The sequence below is a fragment of the Phyllobates terribilis genome, unplaced genomic scaffold (genome assembly GCF_046119375.1).
Source record: "Phyllobates terribilis strain yellow unplaced genomic scaffold, ASM4611937v1 Scaffold_8__6_contigs__length_399053987, whole genome shotgun sequence".
NCBI lineage: Eukaryota > Metazoa > Chordata > Amphibia > Anura > Dendrobatidae > Phyllobates > Phyllobates terribilis.
Genome location: NW_027362768.1, coordinates 396,279,271 through 396,295,771, shown reverse-complemented (window position 1 = coordinate 396,295,771; position 16,501 = coordinate 396,279,271). Strand labels below are relative to the sequence as shown.

At 48.9% G+C, this 16,501-nt stretch overlaps 1 protein-coding gene across 7 annotated transcripts in view; it reads left to right on the top strand.

The window, feature by feature from the left end:
- LOC141157680 (plasma membrane calcium-transporting ATPase 2) overlaps positions 1-15,639 on the top strand; it is a 513,073-nt gene extending 497,434 nt beyond the window's left edge. For 5 of the 7 annotated variants that reach the window (XM_073645226.1, XM_073645230.1, XM_073645228.1 and 2 more), the window contains one exon: positions 12,797-15,639. In XM_073645226.1, the coding sequence (XP_073501327.1) occupies positions 12,797-13,108 (312 nt within the window). In that variant the 3' untranslated portion in view covers positions 13,109-15,639. Of the gene's footprint in view, positions 1-8,517; positions 8,575-12,796 lie in introns of all 7 variants that reach the window. The other 2 variants (XM_073645229.1, XM_073645227.1) reach the window with 1 other exon arrangement.
- Positions 15,640-16,501: the final 862 nt, after the last annotated feature.

Below are 16,501 nucleotides of genomic sequence, written 5' to 3'. Positions count from 1 at the left end.
ACCTGGAGCTTGCGTACAGCCACAGGACCGGGTACCTGGAGCTCCTGTACAGCCACAGGACCGTGGACCTGGAGCTCGCGTACAGCCACAGGACCGGGTACCTGGAGCTCGCATACAGCCACAGGACCGGGGACCTGGAGCTCGCATACAGCCACAGGACCGGGGACCTGGAGCTCGAGTACAGCCACAGGACCGGGTACCTGGAGCTCGCGTACAGCCACAGGACCGGGGACCTGGAGCTCGCATACAGCCACAGGACCAGGGACCTGGAGCTTGCGTACAGCCACAGGACCGGGTACCTGGAGCTCCTGTACAGCCACAGGACCGTGGACCTGGAGCTCGCGTACAGCCACAGGACCGGGTACCTGGAGCTCGCGTACAGCCACAGGACCGGGTACCTGGAGCTCGCGTACAGCCACAAGACCGGGTACCTGGAGCTCGCATACAGCCACAGGACCGGGTACCTGGAGCTCGCGTACAGCCTCAAGACCGGGTACCTGGAGCTCGCGTACAGCCACAGGACCGGGTACCTGGAGCTCGCGTACAGGCACAGGACCATGTACCTGGAGCTCGCGTATAGTCACAGGATCATGTACCTGGAGCTCGCGTACAGCCACAGGACCGGGCACCTGGAGCTCGCGTACAGCCACAGGACCGGGCACCTGGAGCTCGCGTACAGCCACAGGACCATGTACCTGGAGCTCGCGTACAGTCACAGGACCGGGTACCTGGAGCTCGCGTACAGCCACAGGACCGGGCACCTGGAGCTCGCATACAGCCACAGGACCGGGCACCTGGAGCTCGCGTACAGCCACAGGACCATGTACCTGGAGCTCGCGTACAGTCACAGGATCATGTACCTGGAGCTCGCGTACAGTCACAGGATCATGTACCTGGAGCTCGCGTACAGCCACAGGATCATGTACCTGGAGCTCGCATACAGCCACAGGACCGGGTACCTGGAGCTCGCGTACAGCCACAGGACCGGGGACATGGAGCTCGTGTACAGCCACAGGACCAGGTACCTGGAGCTCACGTACAGCCACAGGACCGGGGACCTGGAGCTCGCATACAGCCACAGGACCGGGTACCTGGAGCTCACGTACAGCCACAGGACCGGGAACCTGGAGCTCGCGTAGAGCCATAGGACTGTGTACCTGGAGCTCGCGTAGAGCCACAGGACCGGGTACCTGGAGCTCGCGTACAGCCACAGGACCGGGCACCTGGAGCTCGCGTACAGCCACAGGACCAGGCACCTGGAGCTCGTGTAGAGCCACAGGACCGGGTACCTGGAGCTTGAGTACAGCCACAGGAACGGGTACCTGGAGCTCGCGTACAGCCACAGGACCGGGCACTTGGAGCTCGCGTACAGCCACAGGACCGGGCACCTGGAGCTCACGTACAGCCACAGGAATGGGCACCTGGAGCTCGCATACAGCCACAGGACCAGGGACCTGGAGCTTGTGTACAGCCACAGGACCGGGTACCTGGAGCTCACGTACAGCCACAGGACCGGGGACCTGGAGCTCGCATACAGCCACAGGACCGGGGACCTGGAGCTCGAGTACAGCCACAGGACCGGGTACCTGGAGCTCGCGTACAGCCACAGGACCGGGCACCTGGAGCTCGCATACAGCCACAGGACCAGGGACCTGGAGCTTGCGTACAGCCACAGGACCGGGTACCTGGAGCTCCTGTACAGCCACAGGACCGTGGACCTGGAGCTCGCGTACAGCCACAGGACCGGGTACCTGGAGCTCGCGTACAGCCACAGGACCGGGTACCTGGAGCTCGCGTACAGCCACAAGACCGGGTACCTGGAGCTCGCATACAGCCACAGGACCGGGTACCTGGAGCTCGCGTACAGCCTCAAGACCGGGTACCTGGAGCTCGCGTACAGCCACAGGACCGGGTACCTGGAGCTCGCGTACAAGCACAGGACCATGTACCTGGAGCTCGCGTATAGTCACAGGATCATGTACCTGGAGCTCGCGTACAGCCACAGGACCGGGCACCTGGAGCTCGCTCGCGTACAGCCACAGGACCGGGCACCTGGAGCTCGCGTACAGCCACAGGACCATGTACCTGGAGCTCGCGTACAGTCACAGGACCGGGTACCTGGAGCTCGCGTACAGCCACAGGACCGGGCACCTGGAGCTCGCATACAGCCACAGGACCGGGCACCTGGAGCTCGCGTACAGCCACAGGACCATGTACCTGGAGCTCGCGTACAGTCACAGGATCATGTACCTGGAGCTTGCGTACAGTCACAGGATCATGTACCTGGAGCTCGCGTACAGCCACAGGATCATGTACCTGGAGCTCGCATACAGCCAGAGGACCGGGCACCTGGAGCTCGCGTACAGCCACAGGACCGGGGACCTGGAGCTCGCGTACAGCCACAGGACCGGGGACCTGGAGCTCGCGTACAGCCACAGGACCGGGGACCTGGAGCTCGCGTACAGTCACAGGACCGGGTACCTGGAGCTCGCGTACAGCCACAAGACCGGGTACCTGGAGCTCGCATACAGCCACAGGACCGGGTACCTGGAGCTCGCGTACAGCCTCAAGACCGGGTACCTGGAGCTCGCGTACAGCCACAGGACCGGGTACCTGGAGCTCGCGTACAGCCACAGGACCATGTACCTGGAGCTCGCGTATAGTCACAGGATCATGTACCTGGAGCTCGCGTACAGCCACAGGACCGGGCACCTGGAGCTCGCGTACAGCCACAGGACCGGGCACCTGGAGCTCGCGTACAGCCACAGGACCATGTACCTGGAGCTCGCGTACAGTCACAGGACCGGGTACCTGGAGCTCGCGTACAGCCACAGGACCGGGCACCTGGAGCTCGCATACAGCCACAGGACCGGGCACCTGGAGCTCGCGTACAGCCACAGGACCATGTACCTGGAGCTCGCGTACAGTCACAGGATCATGTACCTGGAGCTCACGTACAGTCACAGGATCATGTACCTGGAGCTCGCGTACAGCCACAGGACCGGGCACCTGGAGCTCGCGTACAGCCACAGGACCGGGCACCTGGAGCTCGCGTACAGCCACAGGACCGGGGACCTGGAGCTCGCGTACAGCCACAGGACCGGGGACCTGGAGCTCGCGTACAGCCACAGGACCGGGGACCTGGAGCTCGCGTACAGTCACAGGATCATGTACCTGGAGCTCGCGTACAGCCACAGGACCGGGCACCTGGAGCTCGCATACAGCCACAGGACCGGGCACCTGGAGCTCGCGTACAGCCACAGGACCGGGCACCTGGAGCTCGCGTACAGTCACAGGATCATGTACCTGGAGCTCGCGTACAGCCACAGGACCGGGTACCTGGAGCTCGCGTACAGCCACAGGACCGGGTACCTGGAGCTCGCGTACAGCCACAGGACCGGGTACCTGGAGCTCGCGTACAGTCACAGGACCGGGTACCTGGAGCTCGCGTACAGCCACAGGACCGGGTACCTGGAGCTCGCATACAGCCACAGGACCGGGTACCTGGAGCTCGCGTACAGCCACAGGACCGGGCACCTGGAGCTCGCATACAGCCACAGGACCGGGCACCTGGAGCTCGCGTACAGCCACAGGACCGGGCACCTGGAGCTCGCGTACAGTCACAGGATCATGTACCTGGAGCTCGCGTACAGCCACAGGACCGGGTACCTGGAGCTCGCGTACAGCCACAGGACCGGGTACCTGGAGCTCGCGTACAGCCACAGGACCGGGTACCTGGAGCTCGCGTACAGTCACAGGACCGGGTACCTGGAGCTCGCGTACAGCCACAGGACCGGGTACCTGGAGCTCGCATACAGCCACAGGACCGGGTACCTGGAGCTCGCGTACAGCCACAGGACCGGACACCTGGAGCTCGCGTACAGCCACAGGACCGGGCACCTGGAGCTCGTGTACAGTCACTAGACCAGGACTGAACTAGCAAACTGAAGAAACAAAATGTGATATTCACTGTGACCAATCGGCCATTCATGATGCAGCTGTTCTTGAAAAACAACTATTAGAATCTGGAACTTGTGAGGAACATTCACACTATTCACCCTTAACATGTGGATAATTTCTGTGTTTCAGCCTTGGTGAAATCTTCCTCACACTAAAAATGGAGGCAAAAACATTTATCACTCTGTTTCTTATTCAGGGTAATTAATATATGCACGTTCCATCTTAAGTGTAAGGACATTTCCATATTTCATCTTCAATATGAGGAACGTTTCCACCAATCACTCTCTGCGTCAAGCTACTGCCCCACTTTCATCCACTACCCTCAGCATCAGGAACATTCGGACGTTTCACCCTCAGTTTGAGGGACATTTCCAAGCTCCTTAGTCTTAAGTGTAAAGACATTTCCATATTTCATCTCCAATATGAGGAATATTTCTCAGATCGCTCTTAAGTGTAAGGGACCTTTCCACATTTCATGCTTAGTGTGACAACAAACATTTCAGTGTCTACATTTTTGGATGAGAAACTGTCACAACTCTGTTGTTGGATATCCCAGGACCAGGGCCTGGCCCTGTTCCCCAGATTACTTCTGAACGTGAAGACGCCAGGATCATGTACCTTGTCTGAGCTCCTCAATCTGCCCTCAGTCTGTTCCCTCCACCCACCCAGGGAAAAGGGGAGTAGTAGTGTATCGCACACCAACCAGACTAACAAGGTAATACAAACAGGGATGAAGGAAAATACCAATCATACAAATATATACACACAAACAACAGAGGATAACACCAGGGAGTGGAGGATGGGGGAAAAGCCAAAGTAGGAGAAGGAGGGAATTAACACATCCAAAACCACGTAACAGTCTTCGCTAAATCCACCAAACGCCTTCTGAAACAACAAACCACCAAACTCCTAACCATGCAGCAATGACTGCTTGCCAGAGCCCAGAATATATAGGAGTGGGGATTGGCCAAGAGTGAACAGCTGCGAGCGTTGAGGCAAGTAAGCTTCCAGGAGCTCACAGTTAAGCAGATTAACTCCTGCATTGCTAGCACCGCTTAATATGAAGGCAAAAGGCTTCTAATGAGTGTAGCGTCTGATTCCTCCTACTCCTACAGTCTTCTGGCTCCTCTCTGTCACGGTAAACCCGTGCCAGGTCTCCGCCCCGCTTCTATGAGGGATCTCCGGAACCTCAGAGTCGGGTTTATCAGGGTATGCCGCGCAAAAAAAAATAGATTAACTTGACCGCATGAACGTCAGATGCTGGTACCCACATGCACTCCTCAGGACCGTAACCCTTCCAGTGTACCAAATACTGAAGTGACCAACGAACTAAGCGAGAATCAACAATCTTAGCTATTTGTAATTTCAAATTTCCATCCGCATTGACTGGATATGGGGGTAGTGATGATGGTAGAGAGAACGCAACGTAGAGACTGATGACATGAATTATGGATCCTAAAGGTGGGCGGCAAAGCAAGGCAGAATGCTACAGAATTGACGACGGCCACAATCTTATGAAGACTGATGAACCTGGAACCCAGTTTCCAATATGGAACCTTCAACTTAATGTCACTTGAGGACAATCACACCAAATCACCAACACACAGGTCCAGACCCACCACACGTCTCCGATCAGCCACACTCTTATGTTTGGTCCCCATCTTCCTCAAGCTATCAAGAAATCCTTGCCACACAAATTTAATTGAAGATGAAAACCGTTCTTCTCAAGGTATTCCTGAAGAACGATTTCTGTTAAATGAGCTGAACTGAGGATGAAATCCGTATGCCCTGAAGAGCAGGGACTTACCAGCAGACTCATAATAACGGTTATTCACCGCAAATTCAGCTAGTGGTAAGTAACCCAATTCGTGGTTCTCAGACACAAAACACCTACGATAAGTCTCAAGATTCTGATTAGCATGTTCAGTTTGCCCATTAGACAGCAGGAGAAATGTGTAAGAGAACGACAGATGGATCCCCAAACAAGTGTAATACGCCCTCCAAAATTTGGAAATAAACTGCACCCCCCATAAGAAACAATATCAGTAGGGATCCCATGTAATCTCTCTGATGAAAATCTGCACCAAAGTCTTGGAGTTAAGTAAAGTGGGTAGCGCAATGGAATGTGACATCTTACTGGATCTGTCCACCACCACCAAAATTACAGTATTACTTGCCGACATGGGTAGATCAGCGATAAAAATCGACTGATAAATGATTCCATGGCCTACTGGGAATCGCCAATGGTTGGAAAGACCCAGACGGACGAGTATGAGAGGCACAGACATTGCAGGCAGCTACATACTCTCGAACATCCTGATGAACCCCTGACCACCAAAAATGGACAGTAAGGAGTTCTGTGGTGGCTTTATTACCAGGATGTCCAGCCAAGACCGAATCATGATGTTCACTAAGAACTCTAAAATGGAGATTCACAGGTACAAACAGTTTACCGAATGGACGGGCAGCAGGGGCGTCCCCCTGAGCCTCAACAACCATTTTCGCATTTCATCTTTAGTGTGAGGAACATTTCCACATTTCACTGAGTGTGAGGAACATTTCCACATTTCATCTTTAGTGTGATGACCGTTTCCATATTTCACCCTCGGTGTGTTCCCTATTGTAGTATAATTGAGGGAAGTCTGGATCTCACAGCAGTGTCCATATACACCTTGACTTCACGGTGGCATTGATTACAGTTTGGCAGCAGCTGGAAAGGATTTAGGGCTTTTTGCTAAGTTATTGATCCAACATGAGGCACTCAAGTACAATCATAGAGGCCAGAGGAATTATTGATTTTTATGACAAGTTAGTCAAATATAGTTAAGCAAGAAGTCTTTTTTATGTGTGCATGCAGACGTTTGAAGAAGACCAATTATTTAGAAGAGGCATTATATATATCAATAGGTTGAAATGAGCTGGCCACCAGTTCATGTTCCTATGTAACTCAGACCTTGTGAGTTGTAAATGTAGAATTTGACATTTCTACCCTCCAAATTTGTGCTTTCTTATAAGCAGTTTATTGCCCCATAAGTTCTGGTATTTCAGTCTATTGCGGAGGAACTGTGAGATGTTCCTAATGTACTGCTTGGGAACAAGGACATGTTCATTGTCTATTGCGGAGGAACTGTGAAAACTTCCTAGTCTACTGCTGAGGAATCATGGTGTATTCTGTGTCTATGGCTGAGGAACCATGAGATGTTCCTAGTCTACTGCTGGGGAACCATGAGATGTTCCTAGTCTAATGCTGAGGAACCATGAGATGTTTCTAGTCTACTGCTGGGGAACCATGAGATGTTCCTAGTCTACTGCTGAGGAATCATGGTGTATTCTGTGTCTATGGCTGAGGAATCATGGTGTATTCTGTGTCTATGGCTGAGGAACCATGAGATGTTTCTATGCTACTGCTGGGGAACCATGAGATGTTCCTAGCCTACTGCTGAGGAATCATGGTGTATTCTGTGTCTATGGCTGAGGAACCATGAGATGTTCCTAGTCTACTGCTGGGGAACCATGAGATGTTCCTAGTCTACTGCTGAGGAATCATGGTGTATTCTGTGTCTATGGCTGAGGAATCATGGTGTATTCTGTGTCTATGGCTGAGGAATCATGGTGTATTCTGTGTCTATGGCTGAGGAATCATGGTGTATTCTGTGTCTATGGCTGAGGAATTATGGTGTATTCTGTGTCTATGGCTGAGGAACCATGAGATGTTTCTATGCTACTGCTGGGGAACCATGAAATGTTCCTAGTCTACTGCTGGGGAACCATGAGATGTTCCTAGTCTACTGCTGAGGAACCTTAAGACATTCCTATTCTTCTGCTAAGGAATTGTGAGATGTAAAAAAATGTTACAACCATTTATGAAGATATTTTTAACTCCACTGGTTGTACTTTCATCATTTGTGGTTTTAGTGGATGCAGAGGAAGGTCCATAGTATTAGATGCCAGCGTAGCTGGTTCTTACCGCTCATCTGCTGGGGTATAGACTGGTTCCAGCCATTTTGTTTATATAGCCAATTAAAACTTCCCATGTACATAATTGCTGTGTCCCCAGCACCAAGAACCTTTTATTTAGAAAGACATTTTAAGATTCTTTTGTCTAATGGTTTCCTGTATAACATTGATGGTTGTAGCACAGGTTCCTTGGAGCTTTTGGCTGTATAGGGAACCATAATGGCTGACCGGGATATGGGTGTCACGACGCATGCTTGTTAGGACCCTACTTTCCAGCCACACGATTAGAACCTTTGACATTTGCTCTCATGTAAAGCCCTGGCCTAAGTACAGATGCCTCTAACAACAATTAGTCAAGGGCCTTCCAATACACACAATAAGATGAGATCTTTCTGCATTTTGGTCCATGATTCGGATATTTATAATAAATGACGCATGCTCACCTCACTTCATCTCATCTCCTCCATCCTGCTCATGGTTGTCAGACGTTGGCATCTCTTGGGACAATGTATTTATTCTCATAGCTGTAGAACTGGATTTGCATTTCTCTCCTTGCTGCTCCGCTCGTTGTCTAAACCTCTCCCACTTTGTCTTCCTCAGAGGGCTAGAGAACACTGGACCAAAGGTTTAGCGAGAGAGAGAGTGAAATATAAAGAGGTTGTGAGTCTTTAACCTTCAGCTTAAACTGAATGTGACGTAGAGTTCAAGGGTTTCATTTTGACAAAGCTAGGGTAAACCTTCGAGTATTGGCCCAAAAATGACCAACCGTGCAGACATGAAATCTAGAGGACTCCGTCAGGTACAAAGCGCTCCCCATTCTACTCATATTTAGTATGTTGAGCAAATGTGAACAATTCGCAAAAGTGCATAAAAAATACATCAAACGTAGATATAATGTATTTGTACTTTAAGACAATTGGACTGTCCGAGCGGTCAGGCAGTACAAAACAGTACAAAGATCAGATACGAAAAAAATGCAATTAGGACCATATAGTGAATAGTATTAAAAATCACCCATTAATAAATAAATGTAAAATACGGTGGTATGACAAAAAGACGACACAATGTGCAAAATTAGCAAATTGCACTTCTCCTGAAGAAGGCAAGTGCCGAAATGCGCGTCGGAGACCTGGTACATTCCCAGCTGGGGTAACTGCATTTTTCATCATTGCTTCTCCTTTATTCCTATTGCTACTCTCGTTATTGGTGGTCTTGTGTATATGAACTAGCCGTCATGTCATTAAGGGTATCTATTGACCCTTTGCAACCACCACTGTTTGGTATTACTGTATTTGGTTCCTCTATGTACGCGCATGTCTAATCAATGTGCAAAATTAGTGAATAATTAATTGTGTTTTTGTGATACCACCGTTAGGTACTTCTCCTATTGACTCTTCCTTGCACATTAATATCTAAATAATTTACTATTTGTCTATTTTTGCACATGGTACCAAGCCATATATTGACCGATTACACCAATTGCTGGGACTGGTGCTTTTTTATCCCTTGGTCCAACTCTATTTTACATTTATTTAATAAAGATTCATTTTTAATACTATTCATTGTATGGTGATAATTATATTTTTTTCTTAGATGACCCTCGTACTTAGTCTGGCATACATCATATTCCCCGGTAGGTACCTGCAGTTTTGGGGGTCCGTTTATTTACACAAGATGAATGCACTCAGCATTTGGAAATCACTTTTGGCCTATAGTCTGCAGCGGCATAAAATGCCTTTAAAAATTAATATTCAGAGGACACCACCTCGCTGTTATCTGACTATGGATGGCGGCCTCGTCTCCAGTGTCGCGGCAGATTCTCTTCGTTGAGCTTTTTCCCAGGTCTCCTCCTCCTCAGTTGATTTTTGCTTCTAGAAAGACTTTTTGTTGAGTTTTCTTTGCTGTCGTCTTTGATGTGGAACTAATAGCAGCTCCAACTTTTGTATTGTGGAGCCCTTTACCCAAGGGCGTACCTACCACCCGTACTGTGGCTCACGGGGTTGGCAGAGGGCTTACGTCTTCAACACTCATGATCTTAGACACCAAGAAGCCACAAAGGCCACATCAACTCGGAATCCATGGTAGAGTCCCAGTGATACATCGCTATTCACATTCATGGGAAACTGGCTGTGGGAAAGGAGTCGACTCACATGATCCTAGCTAGAGTGTACAGTGCACAGTATAAATGAGTACACCCCTGTATTATCAGTACATTATATATACAGTGCACAGTATAAATAAGTACACCCCCTGTACTATCAGTACATTATATATACTGTGCTCAGTAGAAGTGAGTACACTCCCTGTCTTATCAGTAGAAGTGAGTACACCCCCTGTATTATCAGTATAAGTGAGTACACCCCTGTATTATCAGTATAAGTGAGTACACCCTCTCTGGAATGTAGGATTTTAATCACTACCTGACTGTACAGTTTCCACTTTCTGACAATTCTCGGTGTCACAGAACATTTCCCGCATATCCTGACAGTGCGGTTATAATATAACTCATCTCAAAAGCTTCAGTTTTACTCCAATTAGATGATGCAGAAATGAGTACACCCCATCAGTATCTCCTCCATGATGTGTGAAGAGGCATCCAGTCTTCTCGGCCTGGAAGAAGGTGGCGACATGTTACAGCGTCCATCTTCCTCCATCTCCAGGACGAGCTCTAGCGCCTGGATGCTGGATGGAGAGTGCTCACACCTTGTCTCCAGAACTCCCCATGGGGTCCGGTTGTCAGGAGACACTTGGCCACTGAGTCACTGTCACCGTTTCTTCTCCAGAAATGAAGCAGATGGGAGTTTTGTATCATTGTCATGTAGGAAAAATGACATCAACCGAGGGCCGGAGTGATGGCGGCATCTTCTCTGTCACTATAGGGCAGCACATCTTGTTCCTTCCAGGCCTAAAAGACTCGGTGGCTCCTTACACATCATGGAGGTCACACACAATACTAGCTGTAGTCGTTTTTGATCTGGGGTATACTCATTTTAGCATCAACTAATTTTGTAATGAGAGTTATATTATAACCTCACTGTCATGTTATGGGGGAAAATGTTCTATGAAACCGAGAATTGTCAACATTTTGGAAATAATCAATCTCTCACTGAAAGCAAGGACTAAAATCTAACTTTACAAAGAGGGTGTACTCATTTATGCTGTGCACTGTGGGTACGGACACTACTCACATGCATGAAGCTCAGTACGGTACGCGGTTGCAGGTACGGACCCTGAAGATGAGGCACATGAGGCTAAGTAGAGGATAGAGTTGTGAGTTCGGACTTCTTACGCTCTCATGGCCATAAATGAATGTCTTTCTTTCCCAGCACTTGCAGTATTATTTCCATCTCACTTGCAGGGACCGGAGGAAGATTTGGTTGTTGATATTTGTTCCAGCTGGTGGGGAAGAAGAATCCTGTATGTGCGGACCCCATTGTCATGTCTGTCTTGTAGCTCCTTTGTCGGGAGACGTTGTCTGTTACGTGGTGTCTCCAGTCCTGCTAGATCTCTTGTTCTTGCCGCTCGATGTCCGTGTCAATAGAGTGTCTGCTTCCTGGCAATCGCTTCCGATTATTCCAGCTTCCTCCCAGATTTATTCCTTTAGTAAAGTTAAACCTTAGTGTTTTTTCCACATCTAGAGCACAAATAAGGTTTTATCATTCAGTTTGTCGTCCTTTCCATCCCGTGTATGTCGACAGTCTACAGAGTGGGAAAGGAGAGAACGAATGCAGATATCCAAAGGATGCTAAACAGCGTGTGTGCTCGGAAGACATTGGATCTACTTCCGGTCCTTTACTGAATGTGCCGTGATCATTACTGACCATGCCGGGTGCAGTCTACATCTGTCCAGCAGCAATATCGCAATAGCCTGTAAAGCAGATTTGGTCTATTGTGTCTTCAGAATTTCCAGAACAGAGAGGATTTGGTTCCTACAGTCTAAGCAATTCATTCTCTGGGATAATCAGTCGTGTTAGGAATCCACAGTTGCTAAAGGGAATATTGGGCCTATACTCAAGCGTTTACCTTTTGTGCATGAGAAAAGCAGAGAACGCTTGTAGACATCTCCAGGGCTTTGAGTGTAGTGTGCTAGAGTCGCTGTGTGCCAGTGTCTTATGTCTTGTGGTGCCAGTGACCCTATATACATTGTGGCATGTCTTTGTCCACGTGTGGTCGCTATACGTTTACCATTTGCTTTGACGTGTCTTTGCTGCCGTGTCTGCTGAGGTTCCCTGAAAGAGGTCACTAGTCCTTAACGAGCAGTGGGTGAATCATCACCCTGGACAAAAGACATGAAAATGTCTGTTGGGGTCAAACCAGTCTAAAAAAGTCCTGTGGCTTGCGACATTGTTATCTGGCCGGGGTTTTATACCCAGTGGACAATATAATTTTTAGTAGAATTTTTACAAAACCTGAGTAGTCCCTGGGATCCTTGCTGGCGCTGAAGGATGATGAGGGAGGTTGCTCCCAGCTTTTATGATCTCTGCAGGAAACCGATGGCAAACATGAAGCCTTTCTTCTCATCTGTCTCGTCCTCATCTGACCGTTCTCATCTGACCGTGCCAGTGTTGTGTAGCGTTTCTTCTCCCGACTGCTGTGTCACGTCATTATTGTAAACCTTCATGTACGGGTCTTTGTATCGCCCGACCCTTAATAAAGAGCTGGGCTCATCTGTTTATTAAGGGTTGCTGTAGAATCTGATGTTTCTTTTCATTGATGAATCTGAGTAAAGCACAGAACACTGACCTGCCTGCAGAAAGTCAACTTTTCTTCTTCCGCTCCCAACCAGAACACGCTTCTTTAGTGAAGTTTTGCTTTTTGTTGTGTGATTATATTTGTCCATGTGGTTTTTTCACCTTCTTCTTTGACTCCTTGCACACAGATCCGCGTTGTGAAGGCTTTCCGTAGCTCTCTCTATGAAGGTTTAGAAAAACCGGACTCTCGAACTTCCATTCACAATTTCATGACCCATCCAGAATTTAAGATAGAAGATTCTCAGCCACATATCCCTCTAATGGATGACCCAGAACAGGAGGAAGACCCTGCCCTGAAGCAAAACTCCAGCCAGCCTCCCTCTCCCAACAAAAACAACAATGCAGTTGACAGTGGGGTCAATCTGACCACAGAGACGAGCAGATCAGCTACCTCTTCCAGTCCCGGGAGTCCGATACATAGCTTGGAAACCTCCCTTTAGCCGGACAGGGCAGTGCGACAGCAACATAAAAATACAGAAATGATAAAAGCAATCAATACTCGTGTCTGTCTGAAAGAAGAGGTGATGCAGCTCTGTGTCCGGACGGCACTAGAACAGAAAACGTGGCAGACGTCTTCAAAAGCCGCATGTTGCTCCCTCCTGAGACTTCTTCAAAAGTCCCTCCTGAGAACAACGCTACACAGCCATGTTCCTGCATGAATGTCCACCTACAACCCCTGCTCTTGTTTTTTTACCTACGTTTGCGGATGTTTCCATGGAAAGGGCGGACTTGAGAAACAAGCAATTCCCTGAGTACAGTATTGATCTCGTACAGACACTGGATCCACCAGCTCGATAAGACCTGAAGCTCGGGATCCACGAGACTGGATCACTGTTTAGCTTCCTTCTTGAGGTTGGAAACCTCCAGCTTGCACAGCGGCTTTATAGCGATAATGAAGGAAGAACAGATATGAAAGGTTTCTGCAGGTGTCAGACGTGTGTATATACACTCATGGAAACCCGCTCACGTCAGTCTAATGAGAAATGTGAACATTTGCATCTCCTGACCGGTGCTGGAGCTGCACAACACCACACCCAGATCAACACCCCACCCAGATCAACACCCCACCCAGATCAATACCCCACCCAGATCAACACCCCACCCAGATCAACACCCCACCCAGATCAACACCCCACCCAGATCAATACCCCACCCAGATCAACACCCCACCCAGATTCATTCTTACTCTTACAAAAATCTTTGTACAATCCCTTTATGCATGTGAGAAGGGAAACATGTCGTTCCCTAAAATATATGAGGTTAAAAAGAAAAAAACAACAACAAAAAAAGACAATATACTTATTACAAGCAGGGCGCACGAAAAGCTATGTTTCTTTGTATGTAGCACTTGTAGTAGATGACATGCACAATGCGTCGACCGTGTGGACATCCACACAACGCACTTTCCTTGGACAGATGACATTTCTAATGTGGCTAGGAGCCGGCCTTCATGAGACCAGTCTAGATGGATACGCGGCCATTCTTATGGCATGGCGGCGGCTGCAGAGAGGATCCTATATAGTAAAATGGCAGGTTGTGTTCCCCATCGTGGGGTTATAATAGCAATAATTCCCTTTGTGTTCAGCCCGAGAGCTTCTCGGCCACCTCATGCTCTTGCTCCTCATTCGGCGGCCGCCTTTACCTTCATGTTCACCTTTCGTTTTGCTATCTACCTGATGAAAGATAAATGTAATCCGTTTACGAGCTCGATCACGTTGACTGGAAAGAAGGAAATGTTGTGGGTTTGACGACTCCATAGAGCGTGGTGGTCACAGAGCCGGGCGCTTCGTCGGGCCAGAAAGCTGCTGCAATAAATGCTGCTTGTTTTAGCAATTCTGCTTGTGCATATCCAGTGCATAGGGAAAGGTTTATGTGCAATAATGCCCCACACACTTGGCATGCCTTAACCCTCATTATTCCTCACCTCCTTAGATAGTGGTCACTGAGTCTCAGGCACCCCCACCCCCGTTTATTGGTGCCACTGTCAGACTAGTTTGTCACAATCAGCAGTGTTGCAACTGAAGAAATGACATTACGGGTAGATATAAAGCAGAAGAGTTTGCGGGTACAGGTCACCTTTATGAACTGTACCTTATGGTGATAAATTATCCCTGGAAGATGTCACCTCCTCTGTAGCTAGTCCCACTAATCTTTAGAGGATGTCCCTTCCTGAATGGCTGAGCTCACTGATCCATGTGAAGATATCACCTCCTCTATGGCTAACCTCAAAATGTTAGGATTTCATGAGTGCATGGCTGGTGTCACTGATCCACATGTAGATGTCTCCTCCTGTACAGCTAGCCTTGCTCATCCACACAAATATATCACCTCCTATATGGCTAACTTCAAAATCCCTGGTAGAGTTCATGACTGTCTGGCTAGCCTCACAGATCCACATGAAGAAGTCACCTCCTGTATGGCTAGCCTTGTTGATCCAAACGAAGATGTCACCTCTAGTATAGCTAGCCTCACTGATCCATACGTATATGTCTCCTCCTGTGTGGCTAGCCTTGCTGATCCACACAAAGATGTATCCTACTGTATGGCTAGCTTCACAAATCTACATGAAGATGTCACCTCCTCTATGGCTAGCCCCACTGATCTTTGGATGATGTCACTTCCTAGATGTCTGACCTAACTGATCCATGTGAAGATATCACCTCCTGTATGGCTAACCTCAAAATCCCTGGTAGATTTCATGCCTGTATTGCTAATATCACTAATCCACATATAGATAGTCTCCTCCTGTATGGTTAGCCTTGCTGATCCACACAAAGAAGTCACCTCCTAAATGACTGGCCTCACTGATCCACACGAATATATCACCTCCTCTATGGCTAACATCAAAATCCCTGGTAGAGTTCATGACTGTATGACTATCCTCACTGATCCACATGAAGATATCTCCTCCTGTATGGCAAACCACAAAATCCCTGGTAGATTTCATGACTGTCTGGCTATCCTCGCTGATCCACATGAAGATATCTCCTCCTGAATGGCAAACCACAAAATCCCTGGTAGATTTCATGACTGTCTGGCTATCCTCGCTGATCCACATGAAGAATTCACATAGTGTGGATCAGCGAGGCTAGCCATACAGTAATAAGTCACCTCCTATAAGGCTAACCTCGCTAATCCTTACGAACATGTCACTCCCTGTATGGCTAGCCTCGCTGTTCCACACAAAGATGTCACCTCCTGTATGACTAGCCTTGCTGATCTACATGTAGATGTCACTTCCTGTAAGACTAACCTCGCTGATCTGCACAAAGATGTCACCTTCTATATGTCTAGCTTTGCTGATCCACACGAAGATGTCACCTCCAGTATATGTAGCCTCGCTGATCTACATGTAGATGTCACCTCCAGTATATGTAGCCTCGCTGATCTACATGTAGATGTCACCTCCAGTATATGTAGCCTCGCTGATCTACATGTAGATGTCACCTCCAGTATATGTAGCCTCGCTGATCTACATGTAGATGTCACTTCCTGTATGGCTAGCCTTGCCGATCAACATAAAGATATCACCTCCTGTATGGTACTCCTCGCTGATCCAGATGATCACCAGCTGAAGGGCTCGCCTTATTTATCTACGTGAAGGTATTACCAGCCTCAACGATTCTGTCACTGCCAGTATGGCTGACCTAACTGACAGCAATATTCACGAATCATCAGTACTAAGCGTGCTTTACAACATCTGCAATTAATAAACAGGGCTTATTGCTAGGATCATTCTAGGGAAAAACTGCAGGGAATGAGTCCAAAAAGTTTACTGCAGTCTGTATCCTATAGAGCAGTGGGGTATCGGACATCACTGATCCTGTAGGGGG